We start from the raw sequence: 25483 nt of genomic DNA on the forward strand, positions 1-25483 counted from the left end.
ACCATAGGCTGGGTGGCTTAAACGACAAACATTTATTTCTCATAGTTTTGGAGGCTGGAAAGTCTAAGATCAAGGCTCTGATAGAAGTGGTGTATGGTTAGGGCCAGCTTCCTAGCCCATAGACAGCTGCCTTCTCACTTCTACATACAGGGAAAGATGGAGAGAGAGAGGGAGGGAAGAAGATAGAGAGATAGAGACAGAGAGCTCTCTCCAGTCTCTTCTGCAAAGGGCACTAATCCCATCATGAGGGCTTTACCCTCATGACCTAATTACCTTCTAAAGGCTGAATCTCCAAATACCATCACACTGGGCATTAGGGTTTTAATATAAGAATTTGGGTGGGGGACACAAACATGCAGTTCATAAAACAAAAAATTTCTGATAATCAAAATATTGTATTGTTCAGAAAATGAATAGTTATGCCATAGACTGGGAGAAAATATTTGCAATATCTATTTATGACAAAGGACTTGATTGTATCCAGAAATGTATAAAGAACTCCTACAGCTCAATAATAAAAGGACAACCCAAGTGGAAAAAAATGGTCAAAGATCTCGAAAAATCAATTCACCAGAGAAGACAGGAATGATCAATAAGCCATATCAGTAGTCATCAAGAAAATGCAAGTTAAAACCACAAAGAGTTATTATTTCATACCCACTAGAATGATCAGAGTTTAAAATATTGACAGTACTTTCTAGTGGGAAAAGAAAATTGTAAACTGTTGGAAGAATAGTTTTGTCATTTTCTCGGATTCAAACCTATGCCTGCTCTATGACAAGAAACTCTGCTTCCTGGTAGAAATTCCATTCCTTGTATTTATCCAGGAAAATTGAACTTATGTTTTAAAAAATCTTGGGCAAGAATGTTCATAACAGCTTTATTCCTAAAAGCCTCCAAATCAGAAACAGCAAGTACCCATCACCAATTGAATATATAAACTTATAGTAGTACATTCAGCAATGGAATGCTGCTCAACAGTGTAAAGGAATGCATTACAGCAAACAACAGCATGAATGAATTTTAAAAACTATGTTGAGCAAAAGATGCCAGACACAAAAGAGTGTCTTCTGTATGATAACATCTATTGACATTCTAGAATAGATGGTAGAAAGAAACACAATGGTTGCCTCTGGGAGGGGTATTTGACTGAAAAGGGGCATGAGGGAACTTTCCGAGATAATAGGAGTGTCTGTATCTTGACCGTCAGGTGGTTGTAGTTAACATGAGTATAATCTTCATTAAAATTCAATGAACTGTACACCAAAAATATGTGCACATTTTACTGCTTATATATTATATACATCAATTTGAGAAATGTAATAGGTTAAATAGCAGATGATTCACAAATAAAGAGAAAAATCAGTGAACTTAAAGATAAATTTCAAGACACAAAAAGGTGGAAAATAAGAGTAATAAGGAGACTTGAAGAACAGAGTGAGAAGTTTTTAAAACGTTTAATTGGAGTCCAAGCTAAAAATAATATAGAAAATGAGGGAAAGCAGTATTTAAAGATATAATGGCTGAGAATTTAAGAAAACACCAATCATCCAGTAAAGGAACCCCAACAAATCCCAATTGGGACAAATTGTATTTATTATAGCTCCTCTCTTTGCATAGCAAATCTCTCCAAAGCTCAACGGCTTAAAACAACAATCATTTACAATTTCACAGTTTCTGTGGGCCAGGAATTCGGAGAGTGGTTCAGCTGAGTGGTTCTGACTCAAGGTCTCTCGTGAATTTTCAGTCAGATGTTGGCTGGCGCTGCAGTCACCTGGTGGCTTAACTAGGGCATCCAAATCCAAGGTGACTTGCTCATATGGCTGGCAAGTTGATGCTGCCTGTTAATTGGGGGCCTTAATTCTTTTCCACATGTGCTTCTTTATGGGTTAAATGTCCTCATGGCATAGAGGCTGGCTTCCCTCAGCATGAGTCATCTAAGAGGCTGAGTAAAAGTTACAATGCCTTTTAAGACCTATTCTCAGTCACAAATGAAGACTTCTACTGTATTCTGTTGGTCACACAGAGTCAGCCCTGATTTTTCTTGGGAATTATTGTGAGAGGGACACCTGTGCCTACCAGGAGAAGTGGATCACTGGGGCTAACTTGGATGTTGGCCATTGTGATAGCAAAAGTACAGAACAAAAACAAAGGGAAAGTCTTAAAAGCTATTAAAGACAAGGCAGTTTACATAAGCAGGAGTAAAAATTAGTCTCTCAGTTGATGTCTCAACAATAGAAGCCAGAACACAATGGAATAATATGTTCAAAGTTCTGAGAAAAAAATAACTGACAAACTTTAATGATAAATTCAGGGAAACTCTTTTAGGAGGGTGAAATAAAGGCATTTTCAAACAAAGATAAAGGGCAGACAAAGGATGTGGTTAAGGGAGAGATAAAATGATCCCTGAGGAAGGATCTGAGATACTACTGGGAGAAGTGACTGTAGAAAAATGGTAAACATGTTATTAATCTATTAAAATTATGGTATAGCATAATAATTATTCTATTATGTACTACTGAAAATGATACAATGCTAAATACCTGAACAATTGCAGCATGTAAACTGAGAGTAGGTTTAATTGAAATTAAAGTGGGAGAACACGTCATTCATTTTAAAAGAAGATGAAACAGGAAACCTAGAAAACAAAGAGAAAGCACAAATTGGGAGTAGAGAGACATGCAAACAGACTTAACACTTCAGATAAAAACCAAAGATTGTCAAATAAACTTAAACCATAAAAATCAGTTATATGTTTACAAGAGACAGACCTAAAAACATGAGGATGCAGAAGGGTTAAAATTAAAAGGATGGAAAAAGATATGCCTGGGAAATATTCAACAAATTTAAATGCAGGTGTTAATGTTGGTATCAGGGAAGAAGTATTACTAGAGATAACGAGGGTTACCATATAATGATGAAAGTTTCGTTTCACCAAGATGATACACAAATCTTGATTTTTTATTTACCAACAAATGCTTCAAAAATAAGAAGCAGAATTTGACAGAATAGGGAGAAATGAACAACTGTAAGAAAATTTAATACACCTCTCTCAGAAATTGATATAACACCTAGACCAAAATCACTAAAGCTTTAGAAGATGTGTACAACACAATTAATTAACTTGATCTAATGATTTACAGAATATGGTTCCCAGTAATTAGAAAATACACAATAACAAAATTTGATAATATATTGAGCCATTAAGCAAGTTTTAGCAAAAATCATAAATGGGAATTGGGCTATTGGTGGGCAGCCCAGCAAAACTGCTTTCACTGAGGGTTTCTGAGGGGATTGCAATAGAGGTGGCGGTGGTGCGGGTACCTGGTGACAGCACAGCAGGAATGCACATCTGGGTGATGGACACTCGGCAGTGTAGCCTTGGACACCAATGTCTTTGAGGATGACAGACTCCTTGTTAGAGTGACCTTGACCTCATTCTACAAATTTCGTTAAGTGATATTTTTATCTTCCTGCATTTTTTTTTTTTTTGGCACTATCGGTGAGGGGCCAGATATCTAAGGATGGCAGGAAAGTAAAGGTGGTTTTTCTGAGCAAAGCATAACCAGTCCTGGAATAAAGCTGTAAGAGAAAGGTGTGGATTTTGAATGTGTCTCTCTAGAGGCTATAGAAGTGTGCCCTTCTCTTATAATTACAGAAAATGAATTTGTGGTAAGGAATGAAGACATCATTCCACTTTTCTTCCCCAATTCATCATTGATATTGCCACCCCGATTAGTTCCTAAATGAATCCCAACTGGTCCAAGCGGTCTGCATCAGGAAACACACTGAGTAGTAATTAAGGGTTAGGCAGGTATTACTACTAATGGACCATGAAGATTCACATCATTTTCTCTCAATTGCCCATCCAATAATTTCCAAAATCTCCACTTTCAAGGCCAAGGACGGCTGATGAACACAATAATCATTAAAAGCCCTTCTTCTGGTTATCATGAATGAGTCCAGGACAATATTAAGATGTAGGACAGTACTTGAAGAGTTTAAAGAAACACCCACCTTGTTCTCAACCCAAGCAGAATTTATATACTAGCTAGCCTTCTTGTGGTTGCTCAGCAGAAAACTTGGTTGTAATCCAATAAATCTCAGCTGTCACTCATCAATAAGCATTCCATATGATTGTGGTATTACTCCTGTGAGTAATATACTCTATGTAGTAGCAGAACAACATCGTTATACTTATACTGAGTATTATATAAGAAAATACAGTGTAAAACATATTAAATGTTGACATTGTTGAGTGCTTCTTTAGATATATCTGCCCCTCTATGCTGATGGCATCATGATGGCAGAAACTGCTAAGCTGTTTTCTGCTTCACTTAGCACATGGCTTAGTATATAAGAATGAATAAAACGTCAATGAGGCAGCTTCATCCTCACTCCCAAAATAGGGACATTAACTTTTTGGACCCTGATATCGATGTATTTAAAGTAGAAGTCAATAACAAAAATTTAAAAACAGGAAGCAACCACTAACAAAAATTGTAACTCATCATTGAAATTTTAAGAATATTTCAAAGGAATTCAAGGATCAGTGAAGAAGAAACTTTAATGAATTTTAAAAAACAGCATTATACAATAAATAATATACTGCATACTTGTATATGTCACCACAAGTGGGTTGCAGCTAAAGTAATAGCTAGATTAGTGGTTATAGCCTTAAATGTTTCAACTAGGCAATAAGAAAAGATAAGTATTAATGAGCTAAGCATCCAATTTAAGAAGTTGGAAAATGGAGAAATAAAATAAAACCAAAGAAAAAATAATAACATTAAGAACATTAATTAATGAAATCTAAAATAAAAGGAATATAGAACGAAGGTGGGTATTTTGAAAAGATTAATAAAATTAACAAATCTGTGGAAATACTTATAAAAGTAAAAGAGAATAGGTACAGATATATACTATCATAAGTGAACATAATTACAGTTAAAACAGAGATTTACGTGGTGTGAAAAGTATTTGGGCAACTCAACTCTATACTATCTTATTCTATGAGGCTAGTGTAAACTTGATTCTCCAAAGAAAACTCCTAAGAAAGGCAAATTAATGTCCAGTCTCATTCATGAATTTAATCCAAACAACCATAAGCAAAATATTAGGAAATGGAACACTACAAGGAATACAAATTATGACAATAAATCATAACAAGGTTGGCTATATCTCAGGAATGCAAGCATCATTTAACATTTAAAATTTTATTAAAACAAGTCACAGCATTAATAGATTAAAAAAAAACAATTATATAATCACCTCAGTAAATGCAGGGGAATTTTTCATACATTTCTACATTCAATTATGATAAAATCTCTTAGTAGTCTAGGAATATAAATACATTTTATTAACCCAGTGAAGGATACCTGACAAAAATTTAGAGCAAACATTGTACATAATGATGAAACATTAGAAGTATGCTCTTAAAAGTTAGTGGGGTAGGTGCTTCTATTCAGTATTTTACTGGAGGTCCTACCCAATGCAGTAAGAAAGATTAGAAAGTAAATAACAAAGCCTATTTCCCCATGTGATATAATTAACTCTATAGAAATCCAGAATGCAACAACAAATTACTAAAATGACGTAGAGAGTCTAGTGTGGTTGCTGAATGTAATATTAATAATACAAGACCTCAGTGTATTTTTAAATACCAGAAACATAGTTGATAAATAGTACTATACATGCCATTTACAAAAAGCATAAAAATATTATATATGTTTGTGTAATAAAGTAAGTATATAATGAATCTAGAAATACATCTAACAAAAATATGTAAGAGCTTTGAGGAACTTACACAAATGTATAGCAAAACATGAGGAGACCTAAATTAATAGGCTCATTTCTCTTCTTCCGGGCACAGAGCTAGACAGCATACCCCAGGCTTTTTTGTGCTATGATCGTGTGTGGCTCAGTTCTAGCCAGTGAAATGTGAGCCCACTGTCTGTGCACCACCGTCAGACCTGGGCTGAGAGTGAACTAAGCAGCTGATCTCTATGCAGGCTTTCCAGCTTGTGGCCAAGAAACAGCGGATTTGAAGTTGGCAGGGCCATAAGATGGAAGGGGACTACATGTTTGGAGGAGAGTTCCCCGCTGCTCAGTCAAGCCCACTATGTGAGGAAGAAGAAAATTCGTGTAGAGTTTAAGCTTTTATATTTTCATGGATATGTTTGTGGCAGTAGCTAGCATTACCCTAACTAACTCAGAAGGATGTATCGCCTAGGTTTAAAAATGGGAAGACTCAACATCCCAAAGGTATCAGTCATCTCCAAATTGATCTACAGGGTTGATACATTTCAGGTGGAATTCCAGCAGAGCTTTTTATGAAGCTTCACAAGCTGAATCTCAAGTTTATGTAGATTCATAACCAAGGGCCTAGAATAACCAAGACATTTCTGAATACAAACCAGAAGGGTAGGATGGGAGGGCACTCTCTCAGATATCAGAACTAATTGTAATGCCATAGCTCAACCTAATTACTAATGAGGGGGGATGTAGATTAAAACCACAGTGATTTAATAATTACAGATGGCAAAAAATAAAGGTTAATACCACTAAGTGATGGTGAGGATGTAGAGCAACGGGAACTCTTATACACTGTTGCTGGTGAAGGGGTGGTAATATAGCACAGTCCCTAAGGAAAATAATTTCACAATATTTAGTAAAGTCGAAGGTACCACATCTTTGACTCGGCAATCCTACCCTCTTACATGTATCTACTAGGCTACATGGAAAATAGTATTAATAGAAGCATTTTTATAATAACACACAATTAGATATTAGCTTGGTGCAAAAGTAATTGCAGTTTTTGCAATTATTAACATTTTAAACTGCAATTAATTTTGCACCAACCTAATATAATACAAATGTCCATCAACACCATAGTGGACAAAAACGATCATGGTGTGTCAATTCACTGGTATATGATACAGAGTTAAAATAAATGTACTACAATATGGATTAAATTCATAGATATGATTTTAAGCGAAAAGAGGCAATTTGCCCAGGAATAGATATATGATTTGTCTAAACATTTTACAACTGTGAACTATGTATTACTTAAGGATATCAGATATATGGGGAATCAGAAATGAATGCAAGCCAATGATAAACACCAAACTGCAGGTGGTGGTGACTTGTTGGCAATGGGCAGGAGGATACCACGGGAGGAACACATGGATTTCTGCGTCGGTTCTGTTCTAAATATTAAGCTGGCAGAGGCTAGTGGAGTATTTTTATTCTCATGCTTTATAACTTGCGTGTATGTCACATTATTTTATATATATCAAGGATTTCTTATCTTGAAAATGAAAGTAATCATTGGCTCCATCTATATTCTTTTTGCCAGACCATTATTAGCTGTTCTTATTAAGTGACAATTAAGTTTTTCCCACCAATGTGTTAACATAGGCTGCTTCTTTTCCCTTAAATATCTTCTACTTCTTCATCAACTTATTTATAACGGGAATATTCCCTTTGAAACTGGTTCAGCCTCACCTCAAATATTCGTGACCTTCCTAGATTTAATTTTTTTCATCTTTGACATTAGGAAAATAGTCCCTAGCTCACAAGTTGCATTCAGGTTTGTTTTTTTTCACCAAATGTGCTGAACATTTGCTGTGTTATGAATGTTGTAGGGGGTGCAAAATGAATAAGATATAATGCCTCTTCTCAAGGAGCTAGACACACAGCTAGACAATACTGCCACAAGGGATGTAATTGTGGAATATAAACAGTGTTAAAGAACCTCATAGGAGAAGGGAATTTGTTCTGTAAATTTTGCTTAAAGAGGCGGTGGTATATAAGATGAGCCTTCAGTGAGTTTTTTTCAGTTTGTTCTTGTGTATGCAGAGTTCCTCTTTGTCTTGCCCACTTCCTACTAAATCCTCCAAGTATTTCAAAGGAGTCATCATGCCCCCATAAAGAATGGGTTGTTGCTGTAAAAGATTCACCCATCCCATACCTTAGTGTCTCTCATTCTCACTTCCATCCAGAGGGGAGCCATCCACTGTTGCCTATTGGCGGACCAGACCAACAGATTCCATTTTACCCTTGTCTAGACTTGGGCTAAGTAAGTGCCCTAAAAATGCCACATAAATATTTTTTTGGAATGTTATGTCTCCATGAATCATCTGGCTTAATTAGACTGGTCATTTTGATTCCATTTTTTTATGTGACCAAGAGAACCAATATCTGACAAATTTACTGACCCAGAGAGAAACTTCTGGGAAAAAGCTAATACTTACTGGACACCAGATCCAGTAAACCACAATGCTAATTTTTCTATTTCTGCATGATGTAATCATCACTGCAGATTTAGAAGCATCTTAAAACCTTCTAGTTTGTTAAAATCTTTGGAGACAATGTTTTAAAGCTTCCAACATAATATCAGCTATCCTTAATAATGGGGATTTAAGAGAGACGAGAAAAAAAACCTGTGTGTAGCTGCTCCAGAATCTTCTTAAAAGCTCAGTTTTGCTAGTAGAATTTTTAAAAGGGTTGTGTCTATTTTTTTGTCTTATAGAATGATCCCTTTAAACCATTAGGCCATTCATACCCCTTCTCTTAATCCTCCAATGGCCTCTTAGAAAAATAAAAATCTAAAGTCCTTTCTGTGGCTTACCAGACCACTATGTATGGCCCAGCCACACTTGGCTTCCTGTCTGTCCTTGAACTTACTATGCATGTGCCCAAAGTCTAGGGACCGTGCAATAGCTCTTCCTCTGGCAGAATCACTCTTGCTCAGATTTTTACTGAGCTCTCTTTCTTAATCTACTCAGACTTCTGCTTAAATCTGTTAAAATGCTACATCCTCAGAGAGATTTTTCTTGATCACCCAGTTTAAAGTATAATTCAGATATGTTTCTTTGTAGCATATGTCACTATCTGACATTATTATGTATATTATATTTTTATGCTTGTTCTAGTTCTCTTGAATATAAGTTCTAAGAGGACTGGGGCTTTCTCTGTATCCTGGTACTTGGTATATAGTGGTTTTTAATAAATATTCATTAAATGAGGAAAGAAAGGAGCTTCCATTTCTGTTGCCTAGAAGGAATTGGGTTAAACAAAAAGATTGAGGATTTCTGGTGGTAGCCATAGTGGTACAAGACAAAGAGTGTGAATTTTTACAGAAAATGCACAGAACTTCATACCAGATGATCTGAGACCTCCTATATTTAAGGCTCATGACTGGGTAGGTCCGAGTGTCAATTTCCTCTGACTAAATAGGTTAGATAAGTTGACTCTAAGATCGAAGGAGATAGAAAACGTGGTAACTTTTCATAAATCTTAAAATCTTATTGTAATTATTGCGATCTCTTTAGGCCAACATACAAATATTGCAAAAGCAAAACCAGCTATTCAAATTAAAATTGATCACTTCAACACTAGAAAAACTCTCCTAAACATCTAATGAACTTCCAGTCAACCTAAAAAGAAAAAAATACATGCAATAAAAATGAGTTGAAAAGCTGTTATAAAACAAAAAATTATATTTCCATATATGCATGCATTAAAAATGCAATTATAAGCATTGCTTTCTTGTCTCTTAAATTTTAGTCTTTATAAAATTAGATTTTCATATTGGTTCTTTCTCTGAGGAATAAGTAGATAGGCTACTCTCAGCTGGTTACAAATTTTAATTTCATAATATCCCCAGCCATCTCTTAGATATAATCTTTGTGAGTCATTCTGTGTAGATAAAAGAAAATAGTTCAAATTAGGTTGTTTAAATTCCCTTTTTCTAATAAGGAAATTTTTGCTGTTGATACTAATACTAAAGAGCATTAGCAAAATGGTAAATTTCTAAGAGATTTATTTACGGTAAAGCAAAGATTTTTATATGTCAATATTTGAATAAATAAATGAGGGCTGGATTTTATAGTTCACTGATTCATACTTTTTTTAGGTGAGGACCTATTTTGATACGTTAACCTTATTTATTCAGGTTTTTAGCCAAGATTATTGCTATACTATTGAGATAGTGTGTGTAATGAAGCTGTTAAAATGAGCATGTTGAAGCCCAGGTATAATTTGTGTGTCTGTTTACTTGAGGGAGGTGGGGGCAGTTTTATTAAAATAGTATCTGTATGCATTGGAGATGAAAGTATGTGCTAAATAACCACTGTGGAAGGAAACCAACTGTTTGTTTTGCAGGGCAGGGTGTCATTCCTATACACTGCCTCCATTCAATGAGCGGGTCTTCTGTTGCTCCTGACTTTTTTCCTGTCTCTATTCTGTGCACAGAGTTCACTGAATAGAGTCTCAGAGAGTGGAGGGGCCTGTGCTGAAAAGCCAGAGGAGGGTAACAAGGTCATTACCCGGGGAGACTTCCTAATCGTCAGTCAGGGCCAAGCTCAAATGTCTCCTCCTAATGACGTGTTCCCCAACCATCTTCCTCCTCATGTTCCAGAAGTATCTGTTTTTTGGCCCTCTGAATTTATACTTTCCATAATCCTCTATTATATCACATGATATAATATTAATCACGTAAGGGGAAGTATTCCCAACACTGTGAGCTTCTCTCCTAGTCAGCGCTGTATTTATAAGGCTAGCGCAGAGCCTGGCCTATAGTGGGTGCTGAGTGAATAAATATTATTATACAGAAGTTACTGCAGGTGCTATCCACCACCCACCTCCCTGAGAGGGACCGAAAGTGTACAGAGTCCAGCCAAGGTTGAGATGGAATGATCCTGGTTTTTTCTTTGGACTGCCAGAATTCAGAGGGTGCAGACATTGTGCGTAACGGTGTTTAAAGATTGTCCAGTATTTTAACTCCCCTTCTTCTCAACAATGGTCCCTTGACCAAGGGAAAATGGTCCCTTGTCCAAACTTTCAATTCTGCTATTATTTGTTTCTTTTGTGATGGAGCTTTAAGTCCATTGCTTCCCGCTTCTCTCCTCTTCCCAATGAATACCACCATTGATTTGAAAATTATTTTAGTCTTGCTTGTTCCGAGCTTCACATGTGTTGTAATGGCCTCCCCTTGCTAAACCATTCTTCTTGTCCTCTAGGGGTCGTGGGTGTAGAGGTGTGTGCATGGAACTTTCCCCAGTGTAATTGGATTTATACCTGACCCTACAAAAGAATAAACAAGAGGGTCAGTGTGTGCATGTGTATGCATGCGTGTGTGTGTGTGTGTGTGTGTGTGTGTGTGTGTGTGAAGGAAAGGGTGGAGGTGTGGAAAAAAGATTGGGGAAGTTAGTGGGAAACTTAAAGAGTAACATGAAAATTTGTCTCTGAAAAATTTCTTGACATTCTTTTCCAGGTTGACTTTGGATTTGCTAAGAAAATAGGATCTGGACAGAAAACATGGACATTCTGTGGAACTCCAGAGTATGTAGCACCTGAAGTCATTCTCAACAAAGGGCATGACTTCAGTGTGGATTTTTGGTCCCTGGGAATTCTAGTGTATGAGCTCCTAACGGGCAAGTAAGTACCTCCAGGTTGTGTTCAGACTCTTCTTCAGAGAAGTGCAAAAATAACTTACTAAGGATAAAAAATATGTGATTTAAGAGTTTCACATTTGGAAATGTTTCTGATAAAGTATGATGCCTTTTCCTCTTTAGGTTATTGCACATATACTATGCTTACTAGTTTATAATGTAAAGAAAAGATTCAGGAAGGTGAAGGAAAGAAGTACAGAATGCTACGGTTCATCTAAAATGGCAAGCCCTGTTATTATAGGTAACATATTAAGTGTGTGAAGGTTTTGATAATCCAGCATAAGAGACGGAACTGAAGTTGCAGGCTATGTTATTATTTCCTTTTACATATGGTTTGTAATTGAAAAAATAGCAATCATAGTTCAATTAAATTCATTAATCAATTAAACTAAATTTAGCCATCTTCCAAATAAATCATTAACCAGGAATGCTAAGAGAAAGCAACATTGCTGGATTTAAATTTTATTCCCCTTCTCAGCGGCTTTCTGGAGGTGCTAATGAACAGCGACAAGACACAGCAGGGGTTTTATCAGTTAAAATTGAATTGTCACTCCCAAAGAAATTAAAGAGCCATATTAATGAACCCAAGGTCCAAAATGTTCAGCATGCATGCGCGCGCATGCACACACATACATTTATATGCACACATGAGCACACACATATATATATAGGCTATATGTAATATTAACTCACATTTGTAAAGCATTTTGCAGTTTACAGAGCACTTACATGTATATTATCTAGTTTTGTTTTCACAAACTTGTGTGGAAATTAAAGCAGGAATTTTTATTATTTCTTTATAATTTAAATTTTGTTATGATTACTTTCTGATTTAACTTTTATAGGTTAGAAAACCAGGGCAGTGAGCTACCTGCCAGAGTTCAGTGATTTGATCCCAGATCTTCTGACTCTAAATGACAAATATGACAAGACATATTTTCCATTACACACATATGCCATGTAGTATAATGCATGGACACACACGCACACTACACACACAAGATTCACATCAGTTTCCTTTTCAGTTTTGTACCTCCATCCCTCATGAACTGATTTATCTTTATAAACCTTTAAAACCAGATATTTTCAGGGAAGATTTGCATTTGGAATGGCATAAGAAATTCTAGAATGAGACCATTGATGGAGATTCAAGTCTCAACACATATTTTACATAAAAAGAGTTTCATAGAATCTTCTTGAACTTTTAACACTTATAAATTTAAATGTTAGATTATCTGTGACGACATTCTACTTCCTATTTACTTCGTTGAGCAAACAGATATGAAAGATTATAGTATCTGTAATCAATTTCAAATATTAATTGCTTAAGAGTTTGAAGGAAAGAAGAGAAAAGTTTCCAGTCATTTAGACGGAAAGTTGCTTAAGGCCTTGAACACATGGAATTCTATTTCATGAATTTGTTCCTCATTCCTGGGAAATTTGTTAACTGCATTTCTAAGAGACACCTGAAGTTTCCCGTAGGTAACTGGAGAATATACATTTCGGTCTTCACCAGTTGGGATAAATTGTTACAAGGAGTAAAGAAATAAAATGAGGGACTAAAGAAGGGGGAAAAAACACAATAACTTGGAGTTGCTAAGGTGACTTGAGAGCTGTCATAAAAAAGTTGGAAAATTGTTTGTAAAGGTTTTCAGGGTAGGGCACAAGAAAAGTTAATTTTAAATGCCCTGAACTTTATAGAGTCAGGCGGTAAATGAAAATGAGAAAAGAACTCAAAACAAAAACAATATAGTTGTAAATATAAAAATCAGTTGGAAATATTATAGCAATGTCTTTGTTTCCTACCTCATTTTCTTTACAAGTGAAACATAGATTATTGAACAGTTAGTTCACTGACCTTATTTCAAGTTTATTACCAAGAGTGGGAATTCGCTGTATCAAAAGGTCTCAAGCATGACCAAGAAATAGTGAGTAGTTCATGAATTTTCAAAAATTAAATGACACAAGAGCGTAGATATTGAAGTATTTTTAAAAGCAAAGCATATGCATTAAAATGTTATCTGATCCAAGTGGCCAATTCCCAGTGCTTTCTTACTCATCTTAGCAACACTTTCCTTGAAATACTGTCTTCACAGTATTTCTCTCATTTCTTTTCCCACACTCGTGGCTCCATCTCACTATCCATTGCTGGGTCCTTCTCATCATTCTGACCTCTCAATATTGGGCCACTTCACTCTTTGATCTCTTTTCCTTCTACTTACTCCCTGGGTGATATCATCAAGTTCCATGGTCATAAATACTGTCTGCTCCGAATCGTATCTTCAGCTCTAACCTCTTCCCTGAACGTCAGACTCATAAATTCAACTGCCTTCTTTGCATCTCTGTTTCATGCTCAAAACATAACTCTTGATTCTCTTTCCCATAACCTGCTCTGTACTCCTACACTGCTCTAGTCTTTTATCCCTTCGTAAAGGTTGACTTCATTCTATAGGTCAAAACACTTGATCACCATTCTTGAATCTTTTCTTTATACTGTACACCACATTCACCTCATCAGCAAATCCTGTTGACTTTTCCATCTAAACAGATCAGAATCCAGCCACATCTCACCACGTTCACCACTGCTATCCTAGTCCGGGCTACCAGGCCTTCTTTCCCCCACCACTTTCACCATCACTGTTTATGCTCCACACATGAAAAAAAGCTTCCTCTGGCTGCTGTAAATTAGATCATTTGATTCACAACATATTCCTAGGTCCTCATCGTGGCCCACTAGATCTATTTGATGTTTCATCCTCTCTTACATCCCTCTTTCTTGCTTACTTTCTCCACCAGCAACACTGCCCTCCTCACGGCTCCCAGAACAGCCCATGCCCATTCTTGACTCATGGCCTTCGTACTTGCTCTCTTGAAAACCTCTGCATTTTGTTTTGTTTGCTCATTTGTTTTCTTTTTAGAATCCATATGTAAGTGACATCCTACAGTGTTTGTGTTTCTCTGTCAGACTTATTTCACTTGACATCATACTCTCAAGGTCTCTCCATGTGTGACTAATTTACTCTTGCTCTTCATTCAGACCTCTGCTTCATCTCATCATCTTGTGAGAGATTCTTTTCATATCCACTCTGTCTAAAAGAAGTCACACCTGTCTGTCAATTTCCACCCCTCTCCTTCATTTTTCATGTTAGTGATGATCTAAAATTACTTGTGTGTGTGTGTAATTAGTTGTGATGTGATATTAATGGAATGATTTTCTACTGTGTATCCAGATTTATCATAAAACAAATAATGAGACAGAGGGAGGGAAGGAGGGAAGAAGAAAGGAAAGAAGGAAGGAAGGAAGGAAGGAAGGAAGGAAGGAAGGAAGGAAGGAAGGAAAGAAGGAAGGAACTTAGTTGTAAATGTGTCTCAGATGCTGGTCCTAGTGTCCTATTTTGTGTTTCCTCTAGCCCACCCTTTTCTGGGATTGACCAAATGATGACCTACAATTTGATTCTCAAAGGAATTGAAAAAATGGATTTTCCCAAGAAAATTACAAGACGACCTGAGGATTTGATTCGGAGGCTTTGCAGGTGAGAATGACAATTAGAAACCCCTTGTTCTTGGAGAAAGTGTGAAGGCTTCTTATTTCTGTTTCCACACATTTTAAATTAGGTATATGTTTACTTTTTGAACTTTTTTATGTACCATGTTTCCCCGAAAGTCAGACCAACCCTGCAAATAAGCCCCAGTTAAGATCGTCAGCCAGACGGATGCATTTAGTACGTTATGATGATGTTCCAGAAGAAGATGACATGACTGTATTTGAATAAATGTCGATTGTTGTACATGAAAAAATAAGACATCCCCTGAAAATACACCCTAATGCGTCTTTTGGAGCAAAAATTAATATAAGACCCGGTCTTATTTTTGGGGAAACACAGTAAATTATATTTACAAAAAATCATTTTCTGTATTGCAGTCTATGTTGGGAGTTTGAGTTTATCTTATGTTATAGAACCACAGTACTTAATGATAGTATAAAAGAGATGTAATTTTCAGATTATCTTTAGGAATTATCTGTTATAGAGCAAAATGGAACCACAAACCCTAATTTGATAAAGGAGTAATCAATTTACAACCTTGTTATTTTGAGAGAAAATCAGTGGTGATGATAAAATGTTACTATATGCCCACTTTAAATCTTCATTTTTAAAAAAAGTACTCCTCTGACCTTATTTTATTTCATTATTATTTTTAGAGGTATAATTGTCATATAACATTACATTGGTTTGACATATGCAATGATTCAATATTTGTATACACTACGAAATAATTACCACAATAAGTTTTGTTACCATCCAATACCATACAAAATTACAAAAAAATGGTTTTCTTGTGATGAGAACTTTTAAGATTTACTCTCTTGGCAACTTTCAGATATGCACTACAATATTGTTTACTATAATCGACATGCTGTACATTACATCACCACAACTTATTTATTTTCTAACTGGAAATTTGGACCTCTTGACCCTCTTTACCCATTTTGTCCATCCCCTCCTCCCCCTCCTCCCTGGCAACCACTATTTTGTTATCTGAATCTGTAAGTTTTGTTTTGTTTGTTCATTTGTTTTCTTCTTAGATTCCACATATAAATGATATCCTATGGTATTTGTGTTTCTCTGTCAGACTTATTTCACTTAACATAATACCCTCAAGGTCTCTCCATATTGTCATAAATGGCAAGATTTCATTCTTTTTTATGGATGAGTAGTATTCCATTATCTATATCTATATCTATATCATCTATATCTACATCTACATCTACATCTATATCTACATCTACATCTATATCTATATCTATATCGTATTTCCCCAAAAATAAGACCTAGCCAGACCATCAGCTCTAATGCATCTTTTGGAGCAAAAATTAATGTAAGACCCAGTCTTATTTTACTGTAATATCAGACCAGGTATTATATAATATAATATAATATAATATAATATAATATAATATAATATAATATAATATAATGTAATACTGAGTCTTATATAATGTAATATAGTATAATATAATACCCAGTATAATATAATTATTATATTAACATTAATATAATAATTAATTATATTATATTAATTTTTGCTCCAAAAGATGCATTAGAGCTGATGTTCTGGCTAGGTCTTATTTTCAGGGACACATGGTATATCTCACATCTTCTTTATCCACTCATCCATTGATGGACATTTAGATTGTTTTTATAGCTTGACTATTATATAGTGCTGCAATGAACATAGGGTTACATATATCTTTTCAAATTAGTGTTTTCATTTTCTTTTGACCAATACCCACAAGTGGAATTACTAGATCACATGGTAGTTCATTTTAATTTTTTGAGGATATTCCCTACTGTTCTCCATAGTTATTGCACCAATTTACATTCCCACCAACAGTGCACAAGGGTTCCCTTTTCTCCACATCCTTGCCAATAGTTGCTTGTAGACTTTTTGATATTAGCCATTCTAACAGATGTGAGGTGAAATCACATTGTGATTTTGATATGTATTTCCCTGGTGATTAATTATGTGGAGTATCTTTTCATGTACATGTTGGTCATCTGTATATTTTCTTTGGAAAAATGTGTACTTAGATCTTCTGCCCATAATTAATTGGATTGTTTCTTTATTTGGCTATTGAGTTGTATGAGTTTTTCTTATATATTTTGGATACTAAACCCTTATTAGATATATGGTTTGCAAATATTTTTCTTATTCAGTAGTTTTCCTTTTCATTTTGTTGATGGTTTCCTTTGCTGTGCAGAGCTTTTTTGTTTGATATAATCTCCTTTATTTTATTTTTTTCCTTTTGCTGCCTTTGCTTTTGGCATCAGATCCAAAAAAATCATCTGCAAGACTAATGTCAAGGAAATTACTGCCTATGTTTTCTTTTAGAAGTTTTATGATTTCATGTCTAACTTTGAAGTCTTTAATCCATTTTAAGTTACTTTTTGTGTATGATGAGAGATAGTAGTCTAGTTTCAGTTGCTTGCAGGTGGTTGTCCAGTTTTTCCAGCACCATTTATTAAAGAGACTATCCTCACCCCATTGTATATTCATACCTTCTTTGTCATAAATAAATTGTCCATATATGCATGGGTTTATTTCTGGGCTCTCCATTCTGTTCCATTGATCTATGTGTCTGTTTTTATGCCAATGTCATACTATTTTGATTGCTATAGCTTTGTAATATATTTTGAAATCAGGGAATGTGATGCCTCCAGCTTTGTCCTTCTTCCTCAAGATTGCTTTGGCTATTTGGAGTGTTTTGTGTTTCCATGCAAATTTTAGGATTATTTGTTCTCTTTCTATAAAAAAAAATGTCACTGGGATTTTGATGGGGATAGCATTGAGTCTATAGATTGCTTTGAATAATATGGACATTTTAACACTATTTTTCCAATTCATGGGCACAGAACATCTTTCCATTTATTTGTCTCTTCTTTAATTTCTTTCATCAATGTCTTACAGTTTTCAGTGTACAGGTCTTTTACCACCTTGGTTAAATTTACTCCAAAGTTATTTTATTTTATTTTTTTGATGCAACTGTAGATGGTAATTGATGGTAGATGTTGGGAAGTTTTTGATTACTGCTTCAATCTTTTTACTAATAATTATTCAGATTTTCTATTTTTTCACTGTTCAGTCTTGGAAGATTATATATTTCTAGGAATTTACCTATTTTTTCTAGGTTATCCAATTTGCTGGCATATACTTATTCACAGTAGTCTCTTAAGATCCTTTGCATTTTGTGGTATCAGTTATAATGTATCCTCTTTCACTTCTGATTTTATTTGTTTGATGCCTCTCTTTTTTCTTGGTGAGTCTAGCTAAAGATTTGTCAATTTTTTAATCTTTTCATAGAACCAGTGCTTAGCTTCATTGGTCTTTTCTGTTTTCTTTTTAGTCTCTACTTCATTTACTTTTGCTCTGACCTGTATTGTTTCCTTCCTTCTATTAACTTTGGGCTTTGTTCTTTTGTAAAGTTAGATTGTTCATTTGGGTATTTTCTTGATGTAGACCTGTATAACTATGAACTTCCCTCTTAGAACTGCTTTTCCTGCACTCTGTAGTTTTTGAGAAGTCGTATTTCCATTTTCATTTGTCTTAAGGTATTTCTGATGTATACTTTAATTTCTTCATTGACCCATTGGTTGTTCAATAGTGTGCTGTTTATCTCCACATATTTGTGATTTTTCCAGTTTTCTTCTTGTACTTGATTTCTAGTTTCACATACTATTGTGGTTGGTAAAGACACTTGATATGATTTCAGTCTTCTCTAAATTTGTTGAAAGTCATTTTTGTGGCCTAACATTTAATCTACCCTGGATAATGTGTATTCTGCTGCTTTTGGATGGATTTTCTGCATATATCTGTTAAGTCTACCTGGTCTAATGTGTCTCCTATGTGGACTGCATGTGTCCTCTGGCATTAACAAGGCAGTGGGAGAATGCAGGACTGTGGTGCACCCATTGGCTTTTGTGGGGCCACAGGGCAGCACTGGGTTAGGACATGCTCACTGGCACTGTTGAGGTAGAGGGAGAGTACAAAAATGGCAACTGCTGGCACCTCCTTTCCCAGAGAGAGTCTCAACAGGCCCCTGCTTCTCTGGCAGACACTTTAAGATTAGTAAATGAATCTCCTTTACATGTAGTCTAGGTACCTTTCAAACTGCTGCTTTGGCACTGGGGTAAGTGAGTCTGTGAGCCAACTCTTAACAAAAGTATCTCAGTTCCCTACAGCCCTCTGGTTCTCCTGAACATGAGCCTTGTTGTTTTTCAAAGCCAGACATTTTGGAGGCTATCTCTTCATTCAGATCCCAAGGTTTGGCATTCTGATGTGAGGCATGAACCACTTGGTACTCAGGGAGAAGATTTGGATTTGTGAGATCCCTCCCGGTTGTGGGTTGCCACATGGGGGTGGGAATGAATGGTGATATTTGGAGAGACTGTGTCCCTGCCTCTCCTACCCACCTTGATGTGACCCTTTTATTATTTGTTGTGAAGGAGCTGTTCAGCTAGTTTTCAGGTCTTTTTTCAGAGGGAATTGTTCCATATGTAGTTGTATATTTGGTGTGTTCATGGGAAGAGGTGAGTTTAGGTGCTTCATGTACCATCTTGGACCATGCTCCTGGCTTTATTTTAAATTACTCCAAATTTCTATTTACCAATAAAACTAATTTATTGGAGAAGAGAAGAGTTATAGAATTTTGTTTGAACTTCATTTTGCCACTGTTTGTTTTGCACATTTGAACTTTTAAAAAAAACAACATTAAAATTTAGTAAATTTAGAACATGAAATTTAGCTGTGGGTTGTCAACAGAAATTTCTGCATGCTTCTATGATTCTAGTTGAAGTGTAAATAATTCTCTAAAGCTTTCCCTGGTTTTCTCAGCAGAGTTTGTAAGATAGCACCCTCCTGTTCTTTTAAGCATTTGCTTCTAGCGCATTTAAAGCACTAAGAGATATATAGATATAAATATAGATATAATATAAATATATTCCTAACTCTAATTTGACTGTGGCTTTCCTAGAGGGGGGCATGTGTTTTTCATCTCCCTCTACTCAGATGCCTAATCTACGAATATTGTTGAATGAATGAATGAATGAATGAATGAAGAAATGTTAAATTTTAATTTAAAATTCATTCAAGCATAATTATTATAAACTTTCTTTTAAAAAATTATTATTTTAGGCAAAATCCAACAGAAAGACTGGGAAATCTGAAGAATGGGATCAATGACATTAAAAAACACAGGTACCTAGTTACTTCTTTGCTCAGAAAAATATAGAAATTTATAGAAATTGTGGTGATCTTGAAGCTTCTCTCAGTAGGCCACAGAGTTCTTTTACAGATTCTCAGTTTTTCCTCTTTGGTACTTTATATTTAATTTGTGTTTTACTAGATGAGTTACAATAATCAATCTCAAAATGATTTCTCTAACGCTGGAAATTCATATCAAGAATGGATGAAATTTCAAAGAAGTTATAAAATCGCATCTTCAAGTTATAGCAACTTAGTTTTTTGTTCACTACTATCTATATTATTATTTTTAAATATCAACTTGGAATCTATAGGTGAATTAAATTCTGATTCTGACATTTTATTTGTACTTAAAGTAGAATATAGTTATTATTGTCAATAGTCAAGAGAAGTGTTCAGCTAAATCAACTATTAAATGGTATTTTATTTCAATTTTAATTAACATTTATTTAAAATATAATTTTCCTTTGACTAGCTCCCCAAATTCTGAAGCCACATGTTGTATTTCACTTTTTGGGTAAAGTACATTGATTTCTACAAAACCTCAATGTTTTATCCTTATGCAGTAATCTAAAATGAACCTTTTCAGTTCTGTGAATTTCTAAATCTGTCCTTCAGAACCATGAATAACTTCCATAAGATACCCTCTCTGAATTGGTTACATATGTGGAAGTTCAAGCCTTCGAGATTTTTTTTTTTTAAATTAATGCCTGACTAAATCCTGTAATCCTCAAGATGTTTTAATTTTGCTTATGATTTACAGATATAAAATATCACCTCTTGATAGCACAAAAAAATAAATTTGAGAATTTCATTATTAAAAACCTTGGAGCACACTGATATCACTTTTAGAAATCAAAACACCTCAATATTGCATTCCTTTCCGGATGTTTTTACTGAAGAATTAAGGGCACATCAACTGAGTTTAAAAAGAAAGGGAGAGATGCTGCTGAAAAGAAACACTATTCATTTTTCTTAACAGTAGTTGTGCAGCTGCCAACCCTGCTCTATCTATTCACGAACTTTCTTGAAATAAAGCCATGTATTCAACATTGTAAATTCATAGAGGGCTCTGCCTTGAGGGTGTATTAGGGAAAGAGAGGAAGGGAGGGAAAGAGGGAGGGGGACACATCTGTGGATTTTATAGACATTAAAATGTTTAGAGTATTTTATTGTTCTTTGTCATCCTTTGAGTTGCCGTCAATGTAAAGTTTGTTATTTGTCTTAGATTCCAATTTATCTTTCTTTCTACAAGCTATTATCACAATTTCTTATCTCATTATAACATGACATATAAACACACCATTCATATTGAACAAGCAAGAGCCCTGTCAATTAAAGTCATTCTTTCAATATATTTTCCTCCTTTCTCTCATTACAGAGGCATCTTCATGTTTTGCTTTGAGATAGTTGGTAAATAGAGTGATACAATTGTTAACAACCTCCAATTTTGTCTTTTACTTCTTAAATACCTGAGACTCATTTAAATATAGCTGTCAAATTGGGATTGAATACACATGCAAATTGATGCCACTGAATTCTCTCACCTCAGCATGGTAATAAAGAATTTTGAATTTTCTTCCCTGTAGGAATTCATTTGCCTACTCTTCTTAACAGGTGGGATGTTCTTTGCCACATAACTATACAGTCAGTGTACAGTGTGTAGGGTAGAGTTCGCTAGTAACCTGTGCCACACTTACACAATGCCTTCCGGTGAGCCCAGAGGACTCAAAACATTATTTTGTCCTATTTTCACAATGTTTTTTAACATATGAAGCTGGGGTGGGCCCGGCCTGAAAAATAGATCTCTGTTTGCCTTCAAATAGGAGTATTCTAAAACCTTTCACAAGTCCCTAAAATATATAGCTTCTCTACTCAGTATAGTCTTGGAATTAAAAAAAAAAAAAATTCTCTCTAAAATTTGCCATCAGATTTTCTCACTCTTCTCTAAAGTAAAACTTGTTTTCCCTTAGAGAACTATTCACTGTAACTTTGTATTTAAAAACAATACAGTTAAACATGGCCTACTGTTTTATGTTTGCCCATTCTGTGTTAAATTATCTTTCCTAATAATAGAGTTCCTCCCTCCCCTATTTTTGAGCTAACTTATAAACTAGGCACCAATCATGTCTCCCAACATGCCTCTGAAAAGAGAGATAATATACTTCTAGGGGACAATTAAATCTTTCCTGCTAGGTGGAGGAATAATATGTTTTGAGTGTCTTCACTTTACCCTGAATATTTCTAGTCTCTAAAATTACTTTTAAGAATAGCTTCTACAAGTCTTCCAAAAATGAAGAAGCAATTTATGTGCCATTGCTGCTAATATTTCTTTGGTGAATATTTTTCACATGTGAGTGCATGCTGCCAATTGCATTACTTAAACTGTGGTTAGTGTCAAAAGGCCAAGTATTAAGTGAAGAGCCACTCATGTTAAGTAAATATTGCCATAAGTCAAATTGTAACAAGTACTCAGCAAGAAATGCATAGGCTCTTTGATTAAGTAGAGTAACAGCAGTGATTTTTATTAATATTTATGGAGTAGCTTCTGGGTAGAGAGCATTGTAAAATATGTTTAAAGGAATTGTGGCAGTGTTTAGTGTTAAAGGAAAAGAATCCAGAACTGTGTGCCTAGAAATCCTAAAAGTGGAGCATCAGCCTGTGCAGAGAAGCTGGTGGGTAGATCAAGGAGAGGACTTCTGTGGTTTCACAGCAAGGACAGGGGAAACCGTGCAGCTGGGGTTGCTGTCTGACTCCCACTCTTTGACTAGAGTCTCAGCAGCTTATATCAAAAAGGTACTTTGGGTTAAGAATGGCACCTGAAATGGATTGTACTAGAACCTGCACTCTGTTTTTTGTACCCTTTGGGAAATCCAGTCACGGACTGAACCCAAACCAACCCCAGGGATGAGAGAGATTGAGAAGGGTGGAAGAGCATAACTTCTGGCCTGGCCAACGGACAGCCTCCTACAGTCTTCCTGTCTCAGTCACGTACACACTGCCCCACCTCCTGTCCCATCCTGGCCCCTATTCTCCACAGAACTTTTTCATGGCTTCCCGTTATGCATAAAGTTCCGATCCTTACTGTGTCCTACAGAGCCCTACATGATCTGGCCTCTGGCCATTTCTCAGACATCTGTTTTTTTTTCCAGTTTCCCCAGCACTCCCCACACTGCAGCTTATTCCTTTCACTTCCATCCACTGGGAAGGCTCTTTCCGTGGCTTCCCCCTTCTTTTCATTCTGGCCTTAATTCAAATATCACTTCTTCAAATACCAGCCTATCTAAAAGCAGCCTCTTGAACCCATCTCCAGCCCAGTGATCATCTGTGACTTTATTCTCTTTAATCTTCCTTGTACTTATTAGTGTCTGAAATTAATTTAAGTATTTGTATCGTTTACTTGTTTTTCTGTCAGTCACGTTCCACCAAAATAAAACATTAAAGGCAGGGTCTTTGGATTGTTTTTTGTTGTTGTTGTTGTTTTGCTTTGTTTTTTGTTTATTTATTTGTTTTATGCCTGGGACCCATTTGACTTTCTATAAATGTTGGTTGGCTGGCTGACCTGACCTTAATGTCCCAGTAGAAAAGGTCAGTGGATATAGAACAGTAGTATTCCATGGTCCTTATAAGACACTGAGAGACCAAGCACATTGTTTGTGTCTGAGACAAGCAAGGCATCCTCACTTCTGGTGGTATGTTTCGAGCCACCAAGCTTGATATGTATTCTGAAGACCCGATCAGCCCTTTTAGATTAATGATGCAATAAATGAAAGAATTGTATGTGGCCATCAGCTTATTCCCATTGCAGATTAATATAAAATCCTTTTTTTTATCTTGGAGCCTTTGAGATTCATATCACCGGGAGTAGCACCACCATGGTGTGATATGACAAGACACTATAATGAGAGGTTCTATGTAAGTTTGGTCTCTTGCAGAGTCATTCAGTTATTGAAAAGACAAGTACTGAGCCCCCGTTCAGTGTCAAGTGTTAGGGACACAGAGGAAAGGAAACTGACAAAAACAAAAAGTCTTACCCTCAAGGAGCTTACGTTCTAGTGGGGAAGACAGAAAATAAACAAGATAATTCAGTAAAGTGCTTAATAGATATGTTAGATAGCAGTAAGCAGTAGGGAGAAAGAATAAAGCAGGGAGAAGGATAGAACGCATGTGGGGATGGGGGTGGGGAAGGGCTTGCAATGTTAGATTGGACACCCAAAGAAGGCCTCACTAAGAAGATGACCTGTGAGAAAAGACCTGAAGGTGTTGAGGGAACAAACCATGTAGAAATCTGAGGAAAGAACACTCCAGCGAGAGGGCCTAGAGTGCAAGGTCTTGAAATGGGAGCACCCCTAGCTTGTTGGAACAGGATGAGGAGATAAACGGGCAAAGGAAGGAGAAAAGTGGAGGACAGGGGTGAGTGGGGAAGGGCGGTGGTGGAAAGGCTGTTTTATAAGCCTGGTGGCTTATGGTAAAGAGTGAAATGGGAAGCACTGGAGAGTTTTGAACCAAAAATCGTGGTGAGAACTTACTTAGTTTTAAATGATCACTCTTGCTGCTGGGTTGTTTGCCAGGGACAAAAGCAGAAGGACACATGAGGAGGTTGTTGTAGTAATACTGGCAAGGACTACTAGTGCTTGGCCTGTACAGGTAGAGTGAAGGTGTTGAGAATTTGTCATATTCTGAATGGAAGCATATTTTGAAAGTAACACTGACAAGATTTGCATATGGACTGAGGCAGGGTGTGAGAGAAAAGATAACTCCAAGGTCTTTGCTTTGAGCAACTGCAAGAGGTGAGACAAGTTTGTTGGAGGACATTTGGAGCTCCAGTGTGACCTGATAACATGCTAGATGCCTGGTAGACTGGATGTCTAACTGGATAAATAACAGTTGTACATATTAGCCCATAAAGCAATGTGGAAATCTTGGTTGGAAATAGAAATCTGGGAGTAATCAGAATGTAAATGCTATTAAAAGCCACAAGACTGAATGAGATTACCTAGGAAATGAGAGTGTTGAAAAAAGAAGTGGTCTAAAAACTGAGCCCTGGAACAGACCAACTTCCTATGGAAATAGCAGTGGAAAATGAGGGAAAGCACCCAAGAAGGTAGGAAGAAAGCCAAGTGAAGAAGGGTTTCAGGAAGTATGAGTGATGAACTGTATAGCACATGCTACTAATAGTTTAAATAAGATGGAAACTGAGAACTGATGTGATTCAGTGAATGGACAGGATGAAATCTGATTGTAGTGTGGTCAGGAGAAAATGGATA

General features: G+C 36.0%; 1 protein-coding gene across 4 annotated transcripts in view; it reads left to right on the forward strand.

The window, feature by feature from the left end:
• Positions 1–25483, forward strand: part of PRKG2 (protein kinase cGMP-dependent 2) — a 125323-nt gene that overhangs the window by 92475 nt on the left and 7365 nt on the right. For all 4 annotated transcript variants that reach the window (XM_074324384.1, XM_074324382.1, XM_019720111.2 and 1 more), the window contains 3 exons: positions 11279–11442; positions 14867–14989; positions 20148–20210. In XM_074324384.1, the coding sequence (XP_074180485.1) occupies positions 11279–11442; positions 14867–14989; positions 20148–20210 (350 nt within the window). The remainder of the gene's footprint in view (positions 1–11278; positions 11443–14866; positions 14990–20147; positions 20211–25483) is intronic.

This window comes from Rhinolophus sinicus, linkage group LG02 (genome assembly GCF_036562045.2).
Source record: "Rhinolophus sinicus isolate RSC01 linkage group LG02, ASM3656204v1, whole genome shotgun sequence".
NCBI lineage: Eukaryota > Metazoa > Chordata > Mammalia > Chiroptera > Rhinolophidae > Rhinolophus > Rhinolophus sinicus.